At 44.0% G+C, this 26322-nt stretch overlaps 1 protein-coding gene across 6 annotated transcripts in view; it reads right to left on the bottom strand.

Moving 5' to 3' along the window:
* Positions 1-26322, bottom strand: part of GABRG1 (gamma-aminobutyric acid type A receptor subunit gamma1) — a 122702-nt gene that overhangs the window by 53636 nt on the left and 42744 nt on the right. For 3 of the 6 annotated variants that reach the window (XM_053255399.1, XM_053255400.1, XM_053255401.1), the window contains exon 2: positions 23300-23448. The exons of 1 other annotated variant lie outside the window; for it this stretch is intronic. In XM_053255399.1, the coding sequence (XP_053111374.1) occupies positions 23300-23448 (149 nt within the window). The remainder of the gene's footprint in view (positions 1-23299; positions 23449-26322) is intronic. 2 more of the 6 variants (XM_053255403.1, XM_053255402.1) reach the window with 2 other exon arrangements.

Genomic DNA, 26322 nt, shown 5'->3' with positions numbered 1-26322 from the left:
ACAGAGAGGGTTTGCTTGCTTGCTTGCTTGTGCTTGTTCCCAAAGAATTGCTTCATAACCAACTATTGTGAATTGAAGCCGAATTGAAAATGTCTGATGCATGTTTCAATGTTATAATGTGGTTCTGATTCTGATTTGTTGTTCATGCTTTTCTCTGTTCAAATGTGGCTTGGCTTACTTTCACTTGTCTACAACATTGTCTGTTGTTGTCTGAGATTTTGCTTATAAAGCTTTGCTTTTATCCACCCATGGAGGGCAGTGACTGAAGCAGCAGCACATACACACATGCACCCCCCCAAAAAACAGCTGTGTCGCCAACGATGAGCTTGCTGCTGGTGCGGCCCTCACAAATGTCTGTCTCACACAGACTTAGAGAGAGAGCACACAACATTCTGAGGTGACACAGCCAAATTTTTACCCCTAAATCCACTGACCCTTTCACAGAGCATGCATGCACGCACAGGTAATAACAACAGCAATGTGACTACAGTCTTTCTCCCCCGCCCCAACAGTATGCATTGGAATGCAATCCCAAAATGCAATTGTGTGCCTATCCTAATGTGACTTTTTTTGAGGGACCTCTCATGGTGTGGAGTGGGCAAAGGACAGGACAGGTTCAATTCATTGTGTCTGTGTGTCTGCGGACTTGTTGTTTTTGCAATGAAGATTGGGTCATATTTTGAATTGTCAGCATTTTTATTCAAAGATTGCTTGCATCTACACAGGTTGTGCTAACGGTGCTCACAGCTCATGCCACAGGCTCCGGTCCATGGTGGAAATGCACCCCAAACTTGTGTACCACCGTTGTTGTCATCAGTTCATCACTCTTCAAACTTGTGTGGGCACTGGGAGGGGGCCCCATGCCAAGCTTTGCTGCACCACTTGCAGAATGTTATTTTGCATCCTTCTCACTGAACACGTGTTGCTGACTGTGTCTCTCTGTTGCTTGTGGTGGACAAAAAATGCTTGGGGGAGGGGCAGGGCAGGGCAGTGTTGTTGGACCTAGGGCCTAGTCTGCTCTGCTGCATCTGTGTGACATCATGCTTTCTTTAGAAACCTGGCTCTTTGCAATGTTCTGCAGTTGTGTGTGTGTGTGTGCTGTGCGTTGTTCTTTGGGGCAGAAAGGGGGCATCTGGAGTGGAAGAGTGGGGTGGGGTGGTAGTGCCTAATAGGTGAAGGCTACCATCCCAATTGCAGAGGAATTGGGCAAAGGGCTGATTTTTGGTGATTTGTTGAAGTTTACACATATTTAAGGTTTTTCAACCTAGGGAATCATGGAGGTTTCAGCAGCCCCATAACTGCACTTGGGGGGCACTGGGGTGGCCCAGAGCGAGTGGTGGTGTAGTGCATATATGGTGCCAACAACTCCCATGGGTTGCTAACCCATGGAGTACAGGGTTCTTTTTTTTCTGAGGTGGTCTTCTGAGTGTGGATTCTCTGATAGCAAATGAGAGTGGATTCATGGTGTCTCATTGAAAATTCCCTTTGCTATCAGAGAATCCACACTCAGAAGAACACCACAGAAACAACAGAACCCTGTACCCCATGGGGTCAGTTGGCACCCTATGTGCACTATACCACCACTCACTCTGGACCACCCCAGTGCCCCCCAAGTGCACTTATGGGGCTGTTGAAACCTCCATTGTACCTTATGAGGAAAAACCTTAAAGACGCATAAATTTCAACAAACCACAAATATTCAGCCCTCTGCCCAATTCCTTTGAAAAAATTCTGGTAGCTTCCTTGCCCCTACCTTGCACTACCACCAACCCCATACCACTATAGGCCACCCCTTCCCCACCTCCAATGTGAAGGGTAAACCCTTAAAGATGTGTAAACTTCAACAATTCACAAAAACTCAGCCCTTTGCCCAATCCCTCTGCAATTTGGGTGGTAGCCTCCACCTATTAGGCACTACCACCCCACCCCAATCATTTCACCTTGGGTCCTGATTTTTTGATACAAATTAATTTGGATTTGGATTGATTCGGATCCGAATCAAATCTGGGGTGATTCGGAAGGTTCAGATTCAGACCCAAAAATGAAATGGGGGTGTTACAATTTGGATCTGAATTAAAACACTGAAAATCTGAATTGCACATCCCTAGTTATACAGATATTGCATCAGGGAAATAGCTAGACAGATCTGCTTTGGGGGGGCATTCACAGCATTGAGGCAGGGATGGAATTTTCTTGGCAACAAATTCCAGAGATATTTGGCAGAAGAGAGTGAAATGGAAATAAATAAAACTGAAACCTTTGGACAGAACAGAAACAGAGAGATGGTCCATCCCTACAAGAAGTTCTACCGGGAATCATGGTGTTAGGTAGGAACTCTGAATTCTACACTGAAAGCTCAGAATCCAGACTGGAACCTAGCCTAATGGGCAAGTGTGAATTATGTGTATTCAGGCATCAGAGCTCTATATTCTAGGTATGTGCATGAATTGATTTTTTTGTTTTGATTTGTACCTGAATCACCCTTGATTTGTTTTGGGTCTGAATCTGACCCCCCAAATCATCCCAGATTTGATTTGTAACTGAATTTTCTGAATCTGAATCAATTTGGATTAAAAAGGGGGGCTTGGGGCCAAAAGAGTGGGGGGTGGTAGTGCCCAATGGGTAGAAACTACTACCCAAATTTCAAAGAAATTGGGCAAAGGGCTGTTTTTAAAAGAATTTTTGAAGTTTACACATATTTAAGATTTTTGCCATAGGGAATAGTGGGGATTCCAGCAAACTTATAGCTCCATATGGGGGGCACCGGGGTGGACCAGAGTGGAGTGTGGTAGTGCCCAATGGGTGCAAGGAAGCTACCACTCATATTTCAAAGGAATTGGGCAAAGGGCTGATTTTTTAAATGTTTATGCATCTTTAAGCTTTTTCCCATAGGGAATAATGAGGATTTCAGCAGCCTTAGTTATAACTCCCTGGGGAGGGTGGCACCAGGGTGGCCCAGGGTGGGTTGTTGTGAGTGGTAGTGCCCAATGGATGCAAGTAAGCTACCACCCAGATTTCGAAGAAATTGAGCAAAGGGCTGATTTTTAACTAATTTTTGAAGTTGGCATGTCTTTGGGGCAGATTTGGGGCAGAAAGGGGGTTTCTGAGGTGTTCTGATAGATTCTTTGGTAGCAATAAGAGTGGATTCATTTTCAATAACAAACAATGAATGCAGTCTCATTTGCTACCAGAGAATCTATACTCAGAACGCCTCAGAAACAACAAAAACAACAAGAAAACAGAAAAAACAAGTACCCCATGGCTTGTGGGTATGGAGGTGGTTGGCACCCTATGTGCACTACACCACCACTCACTTTGGGCCACCCCGGTTCCCCCCAAGTGGTGTTATGGAGCTGCTGAAATCCCCATTATTCCCTATGGGGGGAAAGCTTAAAGAAGCACAAACTCCACAAATTCTTTAAAAATCAACCCTTTGCCCAATCACTCTGAAACCTGGGTGGTAGCAGGCACCCATTGGGGCACTACTACTCGACCCACTGTGGCACTCCTAGGAGGCACCCACAGATAGAAATGGGCACTGTCTGTCCCCATTGTCCCATAGGGTAGATGCAGCACAAATCAACAACAGTAGAACTTTGCAAAGAACAAGGTTTCCAAAGGTCACCACATCCACTGTGTCCCCCACCACAGAAATGCAATTGATCTACACACAACAACAATGAAATGCACTGCAACGGGGGAGAGAGCAAATGTGGCTTCTTGGAAGGAAGCTCCCAACTGACCTCTTGGGAGTTCTCAATCTCATTTGGTCTAAATATCTTCATTATTAATATGAAGAGCGGAATGCATGCAGAGCTTGGCCTCCCCCCTTCGACAGTAGGGGAGTCTGGCAAGATTCCAGGCTTGAGAAAGTCTGGAGGACTCTGGACGACCCCCCCCCCGGGAGAGACCTTTCTGCTTCAAGCATCAGGCTGAACGGGAGAGGTTTCACCAGCCTCGTTAAGGAAGACCTTGCTACATATATTCCTATCTACATCTTTCCTAATTAAATCTCTGAGATGTCTACGGCCATGAGTTTGGCAGTTCTATGGCTTCTTATTGATAGCTCTTGCTTATTTTCACTATTTTTTATTTTGCTGGAGATCTCAGCATTCCAACGCTAACAGCTTTCAGTTTTGCCTTGAATAATTTTTTTAAAAAAATGTCTGATACTCCAGCAATTACTTGTATCTTAGTATAATCTTGAACTCTAAACTATAAACTATTTATAGCCTTCGTCATCAGGGAATATCATGGTTACTTTTTCTTTTATCTTCCCATTTTAAATTCTTGTTAAACTCCTCCCTCCACCATTCTGAACTTCCCAGCAGACAAGAACTTGCAATGGAGAAGAAGACAGACTTGGAGAGAAGAATGGTCTCCCCACCACCACCTTTCTTGACTCTGTTTTTCATTTTAATGTTTTGCAAAGCCACATGTCAATTCAGCTATGTTTGTCTTACAAAGCGTGGAAAAAATTCGTGGAAAAATTCGTGAAAAAAATTCTGTTTACCCGTTTGCTGGGAGGATCTGACTCTAGAAGACTTGCTCTGTATTAATAGTTCCATTTACAATTCCTTTTGTTTGCACGACTGACAAAGTGTTTTATGGCTGAACAACCACCTTTTTGCTATTAACTATCCAAGCTCTGACTGGAGAAGTGAAAGTGTTGGAGAAAGAGTTTGCTCCCTTCATGTCAAGACCTTGACTTTATCTTGAAGAATCACCATACTTGTCTCTTGGCTGAGATAGAACGATGAAGATTTATTATCCCTTACAACTTACAACTTTTAATTCCTCAATACTTTCATTTTTACTGAATGTTGATCTTGCGAAAGACAGGGTGGGGAAATTGGTATGGGGAGTGACAGTTAAGATGTGTTCTACTTTGAGATGAATTCAGAAGATTCTATTAGAATGACCCTGACAGCCTTAATTTTATTTGAAAGTTTACTTGCTTCCACTGTTTACCCTTTGTATGTAAATTATTAGAACTTCTTGGCTTTGGGAGCTACAGCTATGGAGAGGCTTACATGGAATGATTTCAATTGGAAGGATTTCTATGTGAAGAAACTTGATAACCATTTTTTCCCCCTCAGACACAAAAGTTGTAGTTCTGGCATAGCTTTGTCTCTCCCCTGTGTGAAAATGTCCTTGGACATTGTTTCTAAGATCCCATGTTAACCCTTTGCTATGTGAGCAAGAAGATTCTCAAAGTCTCAAAGACTTTAATGCTAATTTCTCCTCCCCCCCCCACATGTCTCTTTCCTTTTTCTTTTTGGTCTCCAGTAATAAGACTAATTCAGGGTTTATCTATTTATAGGTTTTAACTTTGAGTATAAATAATATTATACCTCGTAAATTGGCTCATCAATGTATTCCCTGAGCTTAAATGTTTTTTCTACCAATTATTATTTAGGGAGTTCTATGGGATTTAATACTGATAGAACCTTAATATTCAAAGTCTTGACCTAAAGAATTAACACATATCATTAGAAAAGAAACTGGAAAATATGTGACTATATCAGGGTAAACTTTAGGATTCTAATTTTGAGTATAACTCAATATATAACCTCATTACTTAGTCTTTTAAGGTATTCCCTGTGTTAATTGCCTTTCTTATTTTAACTATTAAAATTTATGGAGTTCTAAATATGGTCTAATATGGGGAATAATCTAATCAGGAATTAAATTGAATAATGAACCCGATGATTCTAAAGACTTAAGCAAATGTCTCATATATTTGCCTTTTGTTTTCCCTTTTTTATGGAAGAAATGAGAATCAATTGGGAATGAATTGGGAATGGAGGACTCAGAGAAGAATTGAGAACATTCTTGTTGACTTAACTTTCAGAAACAAATTGACATAATAGCGTAAATATTATTATACATATGGAACAAGATTACTGGCTATACACTACTATATGACATTTTGGTTTTTGAAAAGATACAAAGGACAAGGAGCTGAAGATTATATTGTTTCTTCTCTCAGCTTCAGTTTATTATTTCCTCTTTCTTTTCCTAGGGGGTTTTATTACCTGTTATGTACACTTTATAATAACACTTTGAGAAACTTGGCTGGATGCAAACAATTGGAAGTAAACTGTGAAAGATTAGATATATGTATAGAGAGGATATCTCATTGTTATAGTTTGATAGTTTATGCTCCCAGCTGTGGAGTATAAAGACCAGTGGAGGCTGAATTTAGTCCCCCCCCCCCATTTATCTTTCCGGTCTGTTTGTTTGTCTTTCATTACATGAGGAGGGGGACTATTAAAGGTCTAGCTGATGGTTGCTAATTATTTTATTATGGTTCTTGAATAACAGTCTGTAATGAGATGGGATTTTTACATATTTGGACATGTGGCCTTGTATTTACAATACACATACTACTTTTGTTATGGCAGAATAACTTTTTATGTTCTTCTCCAATGAATAATCTTATTTGAAATCGTTTTGCATACTAAGTTATCCAGTAGGGGGAGTGTTCTATGAGAGTTTTAAGTTTTACTTTCTCTGACAATTAGGGATAAAGTTTAGCCTATAGACATTTTCTCAGTGTTGTTGTTATTTTATTTTTAACTTTCCATGGGTTTTTTAGGAGGTAGTTGAATTGTCTTTGGAGAAGAGAACCAGTATGAAGGGATTGGTGTGACCCAGGGTGTGACTTGGGCGCAGAGACGTGCATGATCATTTTATGTCTTGCCTGAGAGATCTTTCCTTATTGTATTGAAATTATAATAATATAAACGGTATGTTGAGCTCTCACTAGTAGGATCGAATTCACCAATTTTATTTATTCTTATCTGTCATTCATAATATTGAAACTCTACTGGAAGAAAACTGCATAGAATTTTGCTGGTGAAGTTTGCTAGTGAGGTTTTTGTTGTAAACCTATTATCGGGGCTGATAAAACAAGGACTTTAAAATTCTCTGAATTCATTTTTTGGTTTTGCTAGAAACATGGATGTCCTTTGATCATTTTAGATTTTTTCAGTCTATCAGCTCAATATATATGATATTACACTAAGTTTTTCATTTAATACAGCTGGGACAGAAAAGACTAAAGGATCCAAGATCTTTCAGAATCTTCCTTTTACTTACTGGAGAGTAATACATAATAAAACATACTTTATTATTATATATATTACAAGATTTAGTTAACTTACTTAATGAAAGTTCTCAAACAAATATCTTTTCTTATTATTATTTATTCAGGTTTCAATTCAGACGCACGACAGCGAGGGAACTTATATTCTCTTCTTTATAGAACACAGAATTTAATCACTAAAATTTAACTATAGTTTTTTAGCCTGGTGTGAGGAGCTCACACCACAGAATATTGGGGATGTCTGTCTCTGCACTCGAATTACTTGCATTGTTTCTATTTTATATGTCATAGTTGGATCGGTTCTCTCCTCCTTAGAGTGCCTGATAGAAGGATGATCAACTAGGTTGTGGCAGGTTTTTTTGTCTTTTGTTTTGCTCTAGGTTAGGGTTCAATATTCTTTTATTGATAGCTTCTGATACCCAGTTAAAGATTTTCTATTAATACTACTATTTTTTTCTTATGTCTTGGTTCTGATGGATAGGACCTTGTATGTTAACTCATTTTGTTGGATTCTCAGAGATGTAACATTTCTGTTTCTATATATAACACTAATAAAAGCATCAAAGAAAGAAAGAAAGAAAGAAAGAAAGAAAGAAAGAAAGAAAGAAAGAAAGAAAGAAATGCACTGCCCCATGCACCCCCTCCCAATGCAGGGTAACAGCAGCAGCCAGCAACAAGCAAGCAAGCAAGCAAGTGTGATACCACAGATGCAGCAGAGCAGGGCAGCCGAATAGAGCCAACAACAGCATCAAATGTACCCTGCCCTCCCTCTCTCAAGCATTTCATCAACAAGCAACACACAACTACATTTGTGGCACCCGGCCATAAAAGCGGGTTAAGTAAGGATGCAAAACAACATTCTGCCAGTGGAACAGCAAGGTTTGGTCCCCCTCCCACCTACACAAGTAGAAGAGTGATGACGACAATAACAGCACACAATTTTTGGCACATCTTTTTTAAAAAAACAAAATAAAAAACATTTCTGCAATGGATCAGAGCCTGTGGCACCAGCACAACCTATTCTAGATGCAAGCAATCTTTGAATAAAAATACTGATGATGCTACAAGTCACAGTCTGACCCAATCTGCATTGCAAAGAAGTCCACACACACAGAGAGAAGAGAACCTGTCTTGTGCCCATCCATGAGGTCCCCAAAACACAGGCACAACAACAAATAAAACCAAGGCATTTGAATTGCATAATATATATACTGCTAGACTTCAGATTATGGGGGGTGGGCATAGTATACCTGTGTGTGTGTGCTCTGCGAAAGGCTTAGTGGGTTTATGGTTAAAATTTTGGCCAAGGCCTCAAAATGCTATGGACTCTCTAAGTCTGCATGAAAGACATTTGTGAGGGCACCAGCAGCAAGCTCATCCTTGGCCATGGTGGGGGGTAGGTGGGTGCATGTGTGTATGTGCTCCTGCTTCAGTCACAGTCCTTCCATGGGTGGGGGAAAGCAAAGCAAAGTCTCAGACAATGAACATTTAATAGACAAGTGAAAGCCACATTACAAAACAGAAATTCATGAACAACTCCTCCTCATCATCACATCATTAGCAAGCATCGTATTTATCACATTGACATTCATCATTTTCATTTCAGCATCAATTCAAAATAGCCAATGAAGGCAATTTTTCCAAATCAGCATGCATCTTCCAAAACCCTCCCTCCTGTCTCCCCACCACCACCAACCTCAGCATCTGTGGATAGGTGGTGGTGGGCCATAGTGGCACCAGGCCAGGATATGCCACCCACCTCCGTTCATGGGCCTCGTGGTGTCATGCATGGTTGAAACAAATCAAACAAACACTATTCAACATTAAAGGGAAACAAAGCAAACCCTCTGTGACAGTGTGCTCCCCTCATGTGTATGTGTGTGTAGTTCGACATAAGCATGTGTGAGACATAGCATCCCAGAAACATTCCTGTGCCTGCACATGCAGCAGCCTGCCTCTGTGTTGGATGGTGTGCCGCTTCTGCCTTCTGGCCCTCAGGACTGGGCCAGAACTACAACTCGCATTGTCTCTAGTTTCGATGGTGGCCAGCCATTGCAACAGAGTTGCAATGGGAATGGGAGTGGGAGTTGTGTAGCCTCTCTCAGCAACATCTGGGAGAGCCCCTCCCTGCTGCAGGGAGCACTCACTTGTCCTAACCTTGAGTGCCCATGCAGCAGCAGAGCCCCATCTCACTATTCTCAAGCTAGTAGTGCAGCAATGCCTGTGTGCGTGTTTGGATGAGTGAGCAGCAGTAAGGGGCAGAGACTGTGACACATCTTGGCTGGGATGAGCTGCCGTGGCGTGGGAGGCACTGCATAGCGGGTTGACATGAGTCACTCACCCTCCACGGCCAGCTCAGGGTAGCCCAGCAGGGGGAGGTTGGCCTTCAAGAAGACCAGCTACTCGACCAACTCAGCACCCAGAGGTGAGCGTAGAGGGGTCACCACATCCTCAGCCATGGAGAACAATCTCTCGCTCAAGACACTGGTTGGTGGGCATGAGAGGAACCAGCCAGCAATGGTTGCCAAGTCTGGCCAGACATGGCCACGCGTTGCCACAAACTGGCACGGCTCCATCTCCCAGGCTCCTGCCAGCTCCTGCAGGTAGAGCAGAACAGACTGCTCAGCACGGCTGCAAGGAGCGGCAGGTTCCTCCTGTCCCCCTGGCAAGGCACCAAGGAAGCCTTCTGTGAACCACCAGGTGGTGGAACGTGGAGGTGGCACTGGCCACTTCGTTGGTGCCACTGCCAGAGAAACAGTGCTGCTGCACTGGGAAGAAGTGGTGGCGGCGGCAGTGCTGCTGGGGGTGGAATGTGCACTGCTAGGCTGCGCACCAGCCCCCTCCTCCCGGTCATCATCTGCACCTAGCCTCTTCTCCTCTGAGTGCCTGATGTGCTCGACCAGGAGGTCCCTCCACCTGGGCAGCTGGGCAGAGGTGACATCTCTGCCCTTCATCCTTGAGTCGCAGATGCATGCCAGGACATGCCATGCAGATGCACCCAAGGGTGTTGTGAGCTGTTCCACTACCCCAGTCCTCAGCCGACCTGCCAGGGCGACTGCGTCCCCAGTGGTCAGAGTGGCCTGGAGATCACCCATGGTCTTCTCAAGGAGAAGACTGGTGGGCAAAGCCCGGCTCAGCGTAGTTGCCTCAGTACACAAGCTGTTCATGGCAGCATAGAACGGCTGAAGTACTTAGACCAGCTTGGAAATGAGTTTCCAGTCCACAGTGGACAGGTCACACACATCCAAACCACTACACCTTGCTAGGCTGTGGATGGCTCTCTCTTGTTCCTGCAGGCGCTGGAGCAAGAGAAAGGTGGAGTTCCACTGGGAAGGAACATCCTGGGGGATCGGGCGTTCAGACAGGCCCAGCTCAATCTGCGTGACCTTGAGCAGGCACCTTGCCTTTTCACTCTGGTAGAAGTGGGCAGCAATCTCACAGCAGTGGTCCACAAGAGTGGCCACGGAAACAGCAGGTTCTGGGGTGGGAACTAAACCTAACCTCTGCTGGTACTTGGACTTCGCCTCCTTAAGCCCAAGCGCATCCTGCACCACCAGGTTCAAAGTGTGTGCAACGCAAGCGATGTAAACAAATTGAACCTGCCTGGCTGCCTTACTAACATTGGCTGTGTTGTCAGTGACCATGAAGCCTCAGTGGAGGTTTGGCTCCCAGCTAGCCAAGTCCCCACCTGTCAGTCCATGATCGCCGACAACTCTTCCGACCTGTGGTCTATGTCCCTTGTCTCCACTTGCAACATTGCCCAAGAAGGCTTGCCTGCATGGGAGGAGATGGATACAGCTTCATTGGAGCCAGATGAGACATCTGGCTCACCCCCATGCCCCCACCAGTGGGCTGACAGGGACATGAAGACAGTGTGCAGCCCACTGTGGCTCGTCTGCAGTGAAGTGCATACTGGTGTTGGGCCTGGCTGCACACAACTGGGCCAACACAGCCTCCATGAATGCATGGTACAGGGAGGGCACCACCCTCCTACTGCAGGTGGTGTGTGAGGGGATTTTGTACTCTGGGGCAAGCAGCTGGAGCAGATGGCAGAAGCCGACATTCTCCATGATATTAAAAGACTGATTGCCCAAAGCCATCATCTCCCCAATGGCCCGGGTAATAAGATATGGTTTGGGGCGATCAGACTGCTTCCCCAGAGGCTGCAGGCACTGCTCAGTCAGCTTTTCCTGCCTAGGAGCAGGAGCCACTGACTGCTTGCTGCTAGTGCTAGATGAGGAACTTGGCCTAGTGCCGCTGCCAGCAGAGTTTGGAACCCCAGGTGCCGCTGACACAGGTGCAACAGCAGACTCAACATGCTGAAGTGTTTATGGTCTTTGTCCCTGCTCACAAGAGCCTTGCAGTTGGTGCAGGCAGCATGGCTGGGATCACCAGGGTAAGCTCAAAGTGATCCCACACCACACCACACTGCTGGACTCTCCTGCAACACGGGGCTGCTTGGGTGGTGGTGCTTGTGCTGGTTCCTTCTGGGACATGCCACCACCACTGCCCTCAGAGCTGGCGAGGGAAGTCCCAGGGACAGGAAACCCAGGGGCTTCCTCCTGGGCCACCTCAGACACAACCTTGCCCCCCCAGGGACCAGTGGGGAGGGTGGCAAGGAGGATCTGTCTGGACTAGAAACCAGCTCCACCTGCACCACCTCCACATCTGCCATGGGAAGAACTTCTTTCCTGGCAAGGGAGGCCCTCCCCTACAACTGCTGCCTGGCTGCAGGTCCTGGCATAGGGCCAGGCAGACGAGAGAAATCCAGCCTGCACACCAAAGCAGGGGTGGGGTGACTCAGGGAATAGGCCTCTGTCACCACCCCCCACCACGACCAGCAAGAAAAACCCTCCCCCTAGCTGGCACACTTCCATCCCTCCCAGCCAACTCTTGTAAGGCTTCTTTTTAAAATCCTGACTTCTTTAAAAAATACACCAACTTTTTTGAAAGAATTGGGGAACAAGGGGCAGAAGTGGGGTGAGTGTTTCAGGGAACGGGACACTCAGTAGGGAGAAGGGCCAAGAACAGGGGCTGGGCTGACTTCAGTGGAGTGTGCCCCTTGCAGTTGGGGGTGGGGGTGGGTGGTAAGGGAAGAGGCTAGAGTCTGTGCCCACTCAGAGCCTGTAGGCTGCTGGGCTGGGCACAGGGAACAGACACAATATAGGCTGCTGTTGCTGGACTACTGGCCTGGGGTTATGGCTGGCTGAAGGCTTTGCTTGTTTAAAGCAAAGTTTGGGGTGGGGGTGGTAAATGGGCACAGTGAGGAGGCTGGAGTGTGTGCCCACTCAGAGCCTGTAGGCAGCTGGGCAGACAATATTAATACTGATATATATTATGGGCACAGAGGGCTGGAGGACAGGCTTCTGTTTTATAAAAATGCCCAAAAAAAATTAAAAATCTTTGGAATGGGAAAAAAGACAGAATTTTTTTTTAAATACCACAAGGCTATGCTACCCTTCTAACCACCTACTAGACTACCAATTGGAGGTCACAGGCAACCCCGACCTTGGATGAATGGCTACTAAAGCTATGGGAATATGCCTCGATGGCTAAGATCATTGCTTATTTTTGGAAAACCTCAGATGAAATATTTGCGTTAACCTGGGAACCTTTTATTAATTACAGTTTAACACAGGGTCAACATCCACACCCAAGATTTGGCTTTCTTCTTCTTTTTTTATACTGAGGGCTGATTAACACATTACTTATCTTTCTGTAATATCTGATGTGAAGGGGAAGGTTGGCAAAGGGTGGAAGCGGAATCTCGGATTGTCATATGTAACTGCTGGAAGTTCAAGAGATGATAATGTAATCATGTTATTTCTTCTTATTTTCTTATCAAATAAAAATATTATTTTAAAAATAATAACCACCTACTAGTACTAGCTAACGAGGATTCCTCCCACAGAAAGAACCCCTATTTAAACTTCTTTTAAACTAAACAACTTTTTAAATTCAATTGCAACCCAAAACCTCCCTCCAAACAGGAACCCCCCCCCCAAGAATACAGAATTCCAGAGACATGTGGGTATATGGTGTGTGTGTGTGTGTGTGTGTGTGTGTGTGTGTGTGAGAGAGAGAGAGAGAGAGAGAGAGAGAGATTGGTACAACTCACTCAGTCTAAAGCTTCACCCACGTTGTGTCCAGTATTCCACTTCTGTGGTCTGGTCTCTGAGAGTCTACTCTTTCTTCTTCAATCTTCTTCAGTCTTCAGTTGGGGGCTGGGGTGGGGGCTGGGGCAAAAGCCTGGAAAATCTGGGAGAGGAAAGGGGGTGGCTGGCCGGCCAGGTGGCCACAGGCGCTCTGGGGTTGGTGGCTGGCACAGGCAGGCAGTGATTCTCTCAGCCACAGGAAGGGGGTGAAAAAAGAATCAGATAGAATTCTCGTTTCTTCTCTAGAGTTCTCTTTTTCTCTACAAAAGCAATGAATGCAGCAGAGAATCCACCCCAGGCTGTCACAGGCACTAACAGGCTGGGTGGCACTGGCAAGCAAGGCCGGCTGGCAAGGCAGAACAATAGGCAGCAAGGCAAAGCTCTCTCTCTCTCTCTCCTCCCACAAGGCAGAATGGTGGCTGCTGCTCTTTAAATCTCTTTGAAAATCCCTCCTTGAACTCCCCCCACCCTTTATTATTATTATTATTATTATTATTATTATTATTATTATTATTATTAATAATAATAATAATAATTCAATTTCTATATCGAATTAATTCCAAAAATGGCTCAGGGCGGTTTACAAAGAGAAATAAAACAAATAAGATGGCTCCCTGTCCCCAAAGGGCTCACATTCTAAAAAGAAACATAGAACACTCACCAGCAACAGTCACTGGAAGTACTGTGATGGGGGTGGATGGGGCCAGTTACTCCCCCCCTGCTAAATAAAGAGAATCACCATGGTAAAAGGTGCCTCTTTGCCCAGTTAGCAGGGGATAATTTTAATTTTAATTTTGTTGTAAATTGTTTTTAACTGCTTTTAAATGTTTGGCCTGGTTCTCCAGCGTTTTTAACAGTTTAAATGTTTTAACTGTTAATTAGTTTTATGCTGTTTTTATAGTTTTGATTTTAATTGCTTTGTTTTTATTTTGATGTAAAGCACCCGGAGCCATTTTTGGAAGGGCAGTATATAAATTAAACAAACAAACAAACAGGCCCCAAACTGGCCGGAGCGGTTTGACTCAACCTCGAGCCCAGACCTTGAACCAGGCCCAGTCCAGTTGGAGGTTAAGCCCTCAAACTGAGCTGGTTCAAGCCCACACAGGCTCAATCTGGAGTCTGTTTGCGCACCCCTAAAAAGGTCCACTGAGCCACAGTAGAGGCCTTAGATCTGCCTGTCTCTCTTGAGTCCCCTCCCCCCCTTCCCCATCTCCCTTTTGCTCCTCCTTCCCGACCCTGTCCTGGCCCCATCCAGCCTGCCTTCTCTGGCGTCAGTCAGGGCTCTCATTGGCTGGTGGGTGGACGTATAACACATCAGAGCCCTCCACACATGCGCAGTCGCATCCGCTGTCTGGCAGGTAAGCAAGCAAGAGAGATTGCTCTGAGGGATGCCCATGCCCTGTTTATCGAGGCCTTTGTTCCCGGCTTCCCGCCCTGCTGCTGGTTTAAGTGTCTGGCCACTGCTTTGTTCGTAGGCAGAGAGGGTGGCTGCTGTGTGTTTGTGTGCTGAGGAGGAGGAGAGACATGGAGCCTGACTCCTCAGGTGAGCGCTGGCTCCGATGGGCTCCTTCCTCCTTTTTCTCAGGGCAGTGGGAAAGTTGAGAGGGCTTGTGCTGCTGCCACAGCCAAAAAAGACACCCAGAACTGTGCTTTAACAAAAGCCATTACTGCATGCAAGAGAGCCTCCAGTTTATTTACATTTCGTCCTAATAGGCAGGTGGATAATTTGTAGGGGGGGGGCAGGTGGGGAGAGGAAACAACATGGTCTATGTGTGTATGGCTGTTCTTGGCATTTTAACATAAGCGGTGGCACATGGACTTTTAAAAGTAATAGAGGACCTATTCTTTCATCTTCTGACAGAACTTCCGGGTTATTTTTGATGCTATATTCCCCCCCACCCTCACGTTAGGTTGGTAAAAAGTAATGGCTTTTCATGTGAAACAGTTCTGAAAACCAGGCTATTATAGCAGTTACTGGGGCATTAGCAACTTCCTCCCTGCCCTTGCAAAGGTAGAAGTGAAGACTTCATTATATCTCTAACTCAGGTCAATGGTTTAGTTGGCATTTATTGGATCTTCGCATTCCCTTCTCTCTCACCTTAATGAGTTCGTATTTAATTTCCAATAATATTTATAATTCTAAAAGGGACAGGCTTTATCTGAAATATTCTAGAGGGCTAACACAGGGTTTCTTAATCTTGGGCCCCCAGATGTTGTTGGACTACAACTCCCAGAATCCCCAGCCACAAATGCCGTGTCTGGGGATTCTGTCTGGGCAGTTGTAGTCCAACAATATCTGGGGGCCCAAGATTAAGAAACCCTGGGCAAACATGTTTCTTTTTCTGTGGGAATCTCTGCTTTCTATGCATTTATAGAATACATATACGGACTATAGAAATAATCTTTTTAAAGAATACTTCATTTACACAAAATGCCAATTCAAATCTAACAGGGATAAATACTTTCTCTTAATGCCATAAAGTGGGACTGTCTTGCTCAAACATCAGTTCAAAAGTACTGTTACAAAATATTTTTTAATACCAGACCAGCATGTCTTTCTCTAGTACTCGTAAATGACTTGCATCATCCACAATTTACAAAACCTTAAAAAAATAATTTAGGATTTTGTTCTGTTGTGGCACATAGGTTTCTCTCTCATTCATATATATATATATATATATATATATATATATATATATATATACACACACACACACACACACACACACACACACATATATACATATACACACACACACACTACATATTACTATTATTTAACTATGCTTTTTGTTACCACTATTCAGCCTCATTAAAGATTTCTTTACCTCATGAGCTGAGCTTCAGATTATGCTTTTACTTAAGAGTCAATTGTTTGAAGAGTGGAAGCTTGAGGGAGAGGCAGGTAATACCTGCCTGCCTCCTTTTAAAGGCACCTCTCACCCTGTGCCATAATGTTTGGCGCCTCTTCAAAGAGGTGCTGAAATGATTCAGGCTCATCCCTAATATTAACTATCTGGTTTTGCTGGATCTCAGACTGACAAAGACAGAATTGGGTGCCTTCCTTCCTTGAATTGTGTTTTGTTTGTGGCGAGAAATAGACAGTGGCAGCTGTGTCTGTGAGCGTAATATTTCTTGGTGAATGCTCAGATAAGCTCCATGTCTGGCCTTGAGACTAACCTGCGCTTCACTCACTGCTCTGGCTGGCAGTGGATTCTGGCAGTGGATTCTGTGTCAATGATTCTTTTTTGGCCATTTTTGGAATTTATTTTAAATGTGTGTTCTGCGTTGGGAGGTTCAGATTCAGGGACATATGGTACATTAGGCAAGGGGAGACAGTTGTCTCCTGGCCCGCTGCCTCAAAGGACCCCCCAAGACCAAGCCCATCCATGCTGTGAGAGGCCCTGCAGCGGCAGGCAGACACTTTGGCGGGGGGGGGGGGTGAGCTCAAAATGAAATGCTAAATGGCTGGAATATTTAGTCAAAACAGCTGTCAAACCGGCTTTTCAACTAAACAAACTCAAAATATTTTGAGTGTTCTGGCCATAGGGAACAATGGAGAAACTAGAAACACCCCATTGTTCCCCATGGGTAGCTCCTAGGGACACCAAAGTGGGTTGTGTGGTAGGGCATGATTATCTACCACCCAACCCACAAAAGAAATGGATAAGCGGGCAATTAACACACACACACACCCCTCCATATGTTCCTATGGGGGGTTGGGGTGAGTGGGAGATTAAAAATTGCCCACTTACCCATTTCTTCTGTTGGTTTTTGTGAGTGCCCAGTACTGGGCACTCAAGATGGTGTCCACAGTGTGAGAGAAAGGTGCTCTGTATATTATCAGGAACACTGTTAGATGATTCTGTCACTGTATTTAAAGAGAGATGGGACCAAAGATGGGAGGGATAGTACTAAATGGGGTAAAGTGGAAAGAGGCAGGGCAATAGGACCAGTACCAACAAGTAAGTGAAAGAGATTTATTTTTTTAACTTACACCACAGACGGGCAAATACATTGTTTCCATGCAGAGGCAACTTAGTTTTAGAGCAAAGTGTACTTTTTAATAATAGAATTTGCCCCTCAAGCATCTCAGATCATATTAGCATCAAGAGCCAGGAAATGATAGGAAAATAAAACTGTGAGAGTGACAGCAAGAGTGCCTGGTTTGTAGTCAGTAGAATTCATTTAATGCCTTGGGTGTCAGGAGGGCGGCGGGTGTGGGGTAATATGTTGCCTGATTTGACAATGAAGGTTTTTTCCTCTTCATTTTGAAACCTTCTGCCAGCAGAAAGAGACCAAGTCCTTCTTCACATGTGGCAATGATGAATACACTGCTCTGTGATAAAGAATCTTCCAGAATTGTTAACACTTAAGATAGCAGTTGGCAAGACAAATGCTAATTGTTGGTACTTGGAACTCTTCTTCATCATCCACCATTCATGAATGACATAAATAAATAAGTATTCAACATATATTCCTATAACAGATTTATATCCTGCCTTTCTATATTTAGATCTTCAAGGCAGCTTAAAAGCATATTTGAATAAAAATGCTTAGCGTCTCAGCAGTGGTGGGCCTCCACATTTGCATCTTTCACCAGAGAACAAAGCAACAGACTGCCTCATCCTACTTCTGTTGTCTACTCAGGGTTTGGCTGTTTTAGTGGTGGTAGTCCCCAGGAATACCTGTACCTCCCCACCAAATGGATGAGTGGAGCCGATAATAATGTCCAGGTCAAGAGGATAGGTCTTCTCACAGACAGCTGGCTTGGTGATAGATAGGAATGATAGATATAGCAGTGTGAAAGACATTCAGAAATACCATGCACAGGTTTACCAAGCTGTACAATATTCTGTGAAGTCATTCACACAATCAAAAGCTGTGTTCTACCCAGGTCCTAGTGCTGCATGTGCTCCCAATTTTTGGGTGCATGGATGCAAGGCAGGAGGAAAAGCTACCCAGGCTTTCCTCTTACTTTGCTTCTAAACAACCAAAAATTGGGAGCACATACATCAACCTGGGTAGAACACCGTTTTTGATTCTGTGAATGACCGCTGAGATTTTTTTTTAAAATAAGAGATTGCATATCTCTTGCTATTATTAGGGATGTGCATGGAACTGGCCAGGCCAGTTCGGTTCGAATCCGAACTGGATTTGAAATGACCCAGCCAGGTCCAGTTCTGGTTCTCGTTGAACCAGATCCCAGACGCTTCTGGTTTGGAGAACAGTCCAGGGGTCTACATAAAGGAGAATTCAGTAAGGATTCTCCTTGATGAGTAAATGGTCAGGTCAGGGGGGGGGTGCTTCCGAAAGCTAGATGGTGTGGGAAGGGAGACAGGGCTACTTATTTTAATCTGTCGGTGGCAGCGGCTCTGTACCACCTCCACTAGCCTCCTCCAGATTAGCCCAGGTGCTGTGGCATGGTTTGGGCCTACATACACATGTGTTTGCTGCAGCCAGCCCAAGATACTCTTGAGGAGGCTGGCAGGGGTGGGAATGAACCGCCCCTGCCCCCAATAACAGATTAAAGTAAGTAGTCCTGATTCACCTCCTTCACCCTTTACCTTTAGGAAGCCCTCCTGCCTCTTTACTCATAAAGGGGAATCCTCACCAGAGTCCCCTTTATGATTAGACCCTGAAACTGGTCTGAACCAGTCTGAACTGGGGTTGGCCCAGTTCAAACTCAGACTGGCACACCCTTTTGTGGGTCTGTTCTGGTTCCAACTCGAACCACAGTTCAACTCGAACCAGTTCACACACCCCTAGCTATTAGGAATGTCAGGGCTAGAGGCAAAGCAGGCACAGCAAGGTCAGCAGTTGAGCCAGTAAGTAGGCAGACAATGAAGCCAGGTAGTCCAGGGGCAGTTCAGCTTTTACCAAAGCAACACGTTAACTGACTGAGAAGCTAGGCCAGAGTCTGACTTTACGGGAATCTGTGGAACCCTATTGGTTGTTTGTGTCACATGAGCTGGAAAATGCAGTATTGCCCTCTAGCCTTCTGTACTGGTAGTGACAAAGCACAGCAGTGAACAGATGAGCACCTCCTTTCTTTGGCAAGCCACCATGGTAACATAACATTTTTAAAAACAACCCCATAACATAACATAAAAAACAAACATAGGAACAGCCCTGCAGGATCAAGTCCAAGGCCTATCTAGTCCAGCAGGAACAGATGCTTCTGGGAAGCTCATAGGCAAGAGTTGAGGGCATGCCCTTTCTCTTGCTGTTGCTCCCCTACAACTGGATGGATTTAACATGTGCAGTGTGTTGCACTGTGGGATTTCTGGAGGCCGGAACAACAGGTTCTGGCCACACAGCCCTCTGCCCTGCTCCGTGCAGCACCGAGCAGGGTTGCCCACGTGGGCGAGTGGGAAGCATGCTGAAGACGACCTGCTGAGTCATCTGTAGGGGAAGGTTAGTTCTTCCCCCTGTGCCTTCCCCACCCACCCGGGGTGATCATGAGAATCACCCCTAAACATAAGCAATATCCTCCAAACCCTCACCCTGATCTTCCCACCTGCAATACACTCTGTTATCTGTAGTCTCAGAGCAACAACCTTTTTCTAAATGCCATAGATGCAAAGCCAAAATGCATTGTGAAATTCCATATATCTTAAGATTCTCAGCTTGCTTTTGTTAAACCAAGTTTCTAGGCCTTATAGTTTCAAAGATATGCTTAAAGGTTTGTGGACAATATAGAAGCAAACCTTAGAAGCGATGGGGCTGCAGTCCTTTGCATATTTCCTTGTACCTCCCCATGACTATAAAAAATAGAACGTAAAATAATAAAATTTCAGAATTTTGAAAATTATCAGAAAATGTGCACTTTTGCTCAATTTGCATAATTTATACAGGTTGCAGAATTCATTTTTTCTTGGCAGAGAATTTGGATTGCCTGACCACAGAATTTTAGTTTTAATTTTATTTATTTGTTTTTTTGTCTGTTTGTTCAGTGCAGCAGAACACACACAGCCTGGGTTATATTTAAGTTGAAAATATAAATATTATTGATGGTTTATTTGTACCTGTCTACCTTATTTGTACCTGCCTATTTTCAAAATCCTATGCTTAAAATGACAAAGCCAAGCCGTTTGCATTTGATTATGGGACTGAATGGAGTTTTCACGTTAAGCTAAAAGCATTTCAGAGTTTAAGGAGAACTGTGATGCCAACAGTGAGAAAACATTAATATAAATAACAAAAATTGTGCTTAGCTTGACCAGAGGTGGTGAGGGAAGACTGGTCATTTATCTGGAAACTGTATCACAGCAACTGACACAGCTTGACTGCTCAAGAGAACAAAACAATCTGTGCATGACTCAGACATTATTAAGAAACATTAAGCAGCACAGGGTGTTGGACAGTCTTTAGGAATAGGGATCAGGAGGTCTAATTTTCATCTGACTTCTGTCTTAACCTGATTTGCATATGTGTGTGGGTGTGAAACAACTGATATGTGATATGAATGAACAACTGATATGTTCATTCAATTGCATCATCTGTATAACTAGAGCCTAGGAAGCTCCAGAGTAATTTCTAGGCTGAATGTCCACCCTCCACCTGTGTTGATTGTCTCAATGGGCTTACTTTTTAATCTATTTGTCCTATGTGTCTATTTAGACGCATGCGCACACACAGGTGCACGCACACTGCTTCAGGAATTCTGTTTCATTCTCTACCAACTAGTGCAGCAAGGAAAGGAAGTTTGGTGTAAAAGGAGCATTCAGAGATTCATAGCATGCCACAGGTCTGCTAATGGGAAGCTGGGGAATGGTTGGGAATAAAGGAAAGGAGGAGTGGCTAGAACAAGATTAAATGGCCACAGGCACTGTCTTCCCCAATAACTGCCCATACACTACACTCAAGACTGTGTGTGCTCTGTGCTATTAAAATTTTATATTAAAATTCTGCACCATCAATCCAAACTTTGTGGCAAAAAGTGCTGAATGTTGTGCAATTTGGTGATTTCCTTATTTTGAACAATTTATTCTGTATTTTTGCTGTTTTGCATGATTCATTCTGCATAGTTGTCCTGGGGAGCACCAAGTTTGCCCTGAAGCCCTCCCTACTGGAAATGTTACATTACTACCCCTCTTGCTTCTGAGCAGGCACTGCCCCCACTCTTGCAAGCATCTCTTCCCAACTACAAAGTTTAGGGATTTGCTGATGAGGAAAAACAGGCAGTTGAATTTTCTGCCCAAGGCACTTAGGTAAAGGCAAGCTCCCAATATATATACTGGTCCCAGTAAATCCAGAGGCATCATACTACTTGCGAATCACAGAGACTGCTGTTATGCATCCCTATTTCCTTTAGGGATATTGATACACCTACTCAAGAGCTCATAAGTAGTGAACACAGCCTGGATCACAGTCTGTTGTGAGCAGGGATGTGCTTTCCCTGATCCTGTAAATAGCCTCCACCACCCCTTCCTTTTACCTGCCCCCCAAATCCCCCAGAAACCTAGGTCATGGCAGGGGAAGGTAGAGGCAGTGGGTGCTCCAGGCCCTAAGGAAACATCATTTGCTGTATTGAGCATAATGTATTGAGGGCTCCAGGCCCTAGTGAAACATCATTTGCTGTATTGAGCATCATTTGCTGCATTTAACATAACATATGAGTAGGACTATTGTCCTGGTGGAAATGCTGAGACTTGTAGCATTTCCACCAGGACAATAGTCCGACTCACATATTATGCTTAATGCATGTACAATTCTGTGTACTCTGTGTGTGTGTGTGTGTGTGTGTGTGTGTGTGTGTGTGTGTGTGTGTGCAGAGATCTGCAGGCACATACAATTCTTCACATTTATGATGAATGCACACACTTCCTATCTGTGCCCTTCATTTGAGGGGACCTGATCCTGTACCCAGGTTTTCTTTTTAAATGAATGCATGCAGAGTCATTCATACAAGCACATATACATGTGTACAAACTGCTGAACGCATATACAGCATAATATCTGGATAGGGCTGATATCATGTGCATCGTTTCCACTGAGAGAGCCTCCAAGGACCCTTCACAATGGGAATGGTGCTCCAGGCCCCAGTATAGTGCCTTTCCCTGCCAGCGGCTGGCCTGGGAATACAAATCCCAGTGTTTCCAGCAGCAAAAGATGCCATGCTTGGACATGAACCTCTGTCTTTCCCCCTGCCCCAAAATAGGTTTTTGAGGGGCCTTGAGACAAGGGAAGGCAGAAGCATCTGTGGGCAATCTGAAAGCACTTTGCTAGCCCTTGATTGGAATGCACTCAAGGATCTATGCATGTTCAGTTGGAATGTGTGAATCCTCCATTCCTTTCAAGGAAAGCAGTGGGATGCTCATGCAGCCCCAATTCCCTTCAGCACCTGAAGAGGGCTCAGAAACCTGAACATAAATCTACAATATCTCATGAGGCTAGGCCCCTGCCTCAGACCCTGGGTGGTTTGTCCCCTTTGCCAAATACCACAGATATTGCTTGATTTAATGGAGGGAGAGGGATAACTTACTGCCATTTGACATTATGTTCTGCTGATGCTGTTTATTGTGCTATGACTCAGTGCTGAAATGTTGTGGAGGTTGAACAGGACCACCAAACCTTACCCAACCAGCTCGAATTTATATCAGCATACTTCACCTACAAGTTGTTTCACCTTACATGAAAAGAGGGTACACATGGCTGCTCTCAAATATGAATGTGATCCTCTCATTGCCTGACATCATTCTACAAAGGGGGAATTTACGGCACAGATTTTTCACATATTGTGCAGAATAAATAACCAAGGCAAGAATCAGTTTCAGCCATACCAAGGAAACATTTTGGGGAAAGTAAAGGAGTATGTTAAAATGATACTTGTCACATACTTTGGTAAAGTGGCACTCATGTTCTTTGAATAATTGGGACACTTTCAGAACAAAGTTGGCGATTGCACCAGTGGTTATTACGGCAAATCTTATGAGTCTGAAAATGTCAGTGCCTAACATTTCATTAGTGTCTGAACAAAACAATCCCTGCCTTCCTACATTCTGTTTACTGGAATATTAATACTACTCACCTCCAATATCTGGCCGAAGTTTATTATCATAGCCTTGGAGTAAAGAGTTCAGTATAAGAGTGACGTCTCCTTCATGTATCTTTGGGGCAAGCACCCATGTTTTGTTCACTGTTAGGTCTTCATCATCCTCATCATCTGCTTTATCAGGGCTCATGGTGGTTTAATTAAATGTTGAAGAGGAAAAATAATGAACACTAAATTACACAGTGTGGAGAAATGAAATAATGAAGCCTTCAATATTGTACAAAATAAAAAATTCAACAACATTATAGTGCCGGCTATAAAGATTGAGAATAAAGTGAAAGGTAGATTTTAAACACTTAGTCTTTAACTGCTCATGTTTATAGCAGCAATCTTAACCATCTTAAAACTTGTAAAAAGTGTTTCTAATTATATGCTAGAGGCAAACAGACTTCAATTAACTCATATATCAAATTATATATTTGATGCTGACTCCATTTTAGTGTAAAAACAGTAATTATTATTATTATTATAAATAGAGGGGTACCACCATAAAGATATGGTACCTGGGGTCCAAATTACCCCAGTGTTACTTCCTGTGGGACCTCACAGATAGGGATGTGCAAACTGATCTGGGGTTTTAGGGGCTTAGAGTCGAACTGAACCTACCCAGTTCCATCTGGACTGGTACCAACACCCACCCACCCCGGCCAGTTTGCGAATTAAAAAATAAAATAAAATAAATTTAATTACCTTCTGCCCCTTTGGGGAGGCTTCCTATATGGTGCGGGGGGAGGGTTCCGCGAATGTTCCTCTGACCCCCACTGGCCTCTAAAATCACTGCCGCGGCCCACCAGACTGTTATTTTTTGGCCCATTTGAACCTCCATAAATTGGCGCGGTGGCCATTTTGGAGGTTGCCATGCATGAGCAAATGGCCTCTACGAGCCCTGGGCCTCACAGAGACCATTTGCACATGCGTGGTGGCCATATTTTTCAGTGGAACAGCTAGCCCTGTTCTACCCTGGTAGGGCTAGTTGTAAGAATGTGCTGTTATATGAGCGTTTACACCATGTTGGGATCATTTAGACCCTCAATGTCTTAGATTTGCATTGCTTCATTCTCCTTCAGTTTTATTAGGGCTTAACTGAACTGTTTTATCAAAACTCTCAAATTAACAAACACTGAAGAGGAAATTGAATCACTCCAAAACCAATCACTCTTTGATGTAGGAGAATATGTGTGAAGTGATGCAAGTCAAAGAGGAAAGTTGAACATTTTTATATGACCCCAGTTGTGTAGAAGGGTAATTAAGTCATCCATCCTACAAACACAACACCTTTTATAGAGAGGCATACTCTTTAATTGTTTTTACATGTTTAAACATATTTATACATTTTTGAATATTCACAATTACAGAAATAAATGCAAAACACAATATAATGAAAAAATGTTAATTCAAAAAAATACTAAGCACATCTAATGCTAAAAAGTCTAGAATATGGCAAAACCTCAGAAAATAGTGCATGTACACACACTGCTTTTGAATATATTTTTAAAACAAAATTATTTTGTTATACAGTATACAGGCTGAGAATCAATTCTACTGTAGCTGCTTGTAAACTGGAGAAACCCAATGGGCATTCTCTTCAGCTTTTAAAATATCTGAGGCTTTTCTGTACCAAAGCAGCATAACAGCCTGCCTTGTACATTGGTGGACTTTGAACAGTGGTAGTCCTTCAATGGAAAGTCATATTCTCATGACCATATGATGCCTCCAGACTTGGAATAGAGAGATTTATGAACCATGCACACTCCCAGTTTCCAGATGTAAGAACTGGAGAATTTTTTGTGATGTTGGTTGGCACTGCACCAAATCAACATTTAACTGGGATTGACAGTCATAGATCAAATCCCAGATTACTGATCCCAGTTATAAATCCTGGTTCTCAGGACCAAAAATTAGGAGTTAGGGATGTGCACAAAACTGGCTTGGCCTGTTTGGTTTAAATTTGACCAGTTTTGAACCAGGGTGGGTAGGTTTAGTTTTGCTTGAAACCCATCCCCTGGGTTCAGTTTGAATTTGAACCCAGTTCGAACCAGTTCTTAAAGGTTCTACATAGGGTATTATGGGGATGCAAACTGGCCAAATAATCCTATGTAGAACACCTAGGGGCACAAAACTGGGGTGGGTGGTAGGTACCCAGGGGTACCTACCACCCACCAAACCCCAAAGCAATCAGACAGTTCTGTGATTTTTAATGAATTTTTGAATATTTTTAATGCATTTTTGAATATATTTTATAAAAATCTAAAATCACACAAGTGTCCAATTGCTTTGGGGTTCAGTGGGTGCTTAGCACCGCTGGATGCCCACCACCCACCTCAGTTTTGTGCCCCTAGCAAGCCACCATACCAACACACACTGACACAACTAAGAAGACCATCAACTGGAAACCAAAAAAACCACTACAGAAACAGACCTGCTGCTGTGCCCACACACCTACAAAGCCAAGGGGACCAAACCAAACAACAGCACAGACTACACAACAACTGCCACAAACCAACAAGACCTAACTAGACAGCACAAGGCCGTTAAACCAACCCGACACACAAACTGCAAAGAAAGAGGGGCAAGGCAAAAACACACCAAGACACTGAAGGAGAAAGTAACACCCATCCGGTCCTTCTGCTTTTCTCTTTGTGTGCGATGCATGCATTTTCCCTGTGGGGAAAGAAACACCTCAGAGTGTCTGGTCCACCACATCTTTGCTGGAGGCCACACAGGGCCCCAGGCACATGGTGGCACCAGCAGCATGTATGCATGTTTGCGTTTGGAGTGTTTGTTTGTGTGCTGCTAGCTAGAAGAGGGGAAAGGGGGGGGAGAGACTCTGAAAAAAATTAAAGGGATAGGAAAGTCCGGCTCAGAGGTGGGTCAATGGAGGCCACACACGACATGGTGTGGCTGGAGACCGCTTACTCATCATGGCCAGTACATGTGTGTCTGGTGTGTGCGCGTGTCAGCATAACCAAACTGGAGAGGGGAATTGGGGGTGGGGGGGC

The sequence above is a fragment of the Hemicordylus capensis genome, chromosome 5 (genome assembly GCF_027244095.1).
Source record: "Hemicordylus capensis ecotype Gifberg chromosome 5, rHemCap1.1.pri, whole genome shotgun sequence".
Taxonomy (NCBI): domain Eukaryota; kingdom Metazoa; phylum Chordata; class Lepidosauria; order Squamata; family Cordylidae; genus Hemicordylus; species Hemicordylus capensis.
The sequence above is the reverse complement of the archived record's forward strand: the minus strand, read 5'-3'. Positions and strand labels throughout refer to the sequence as shown.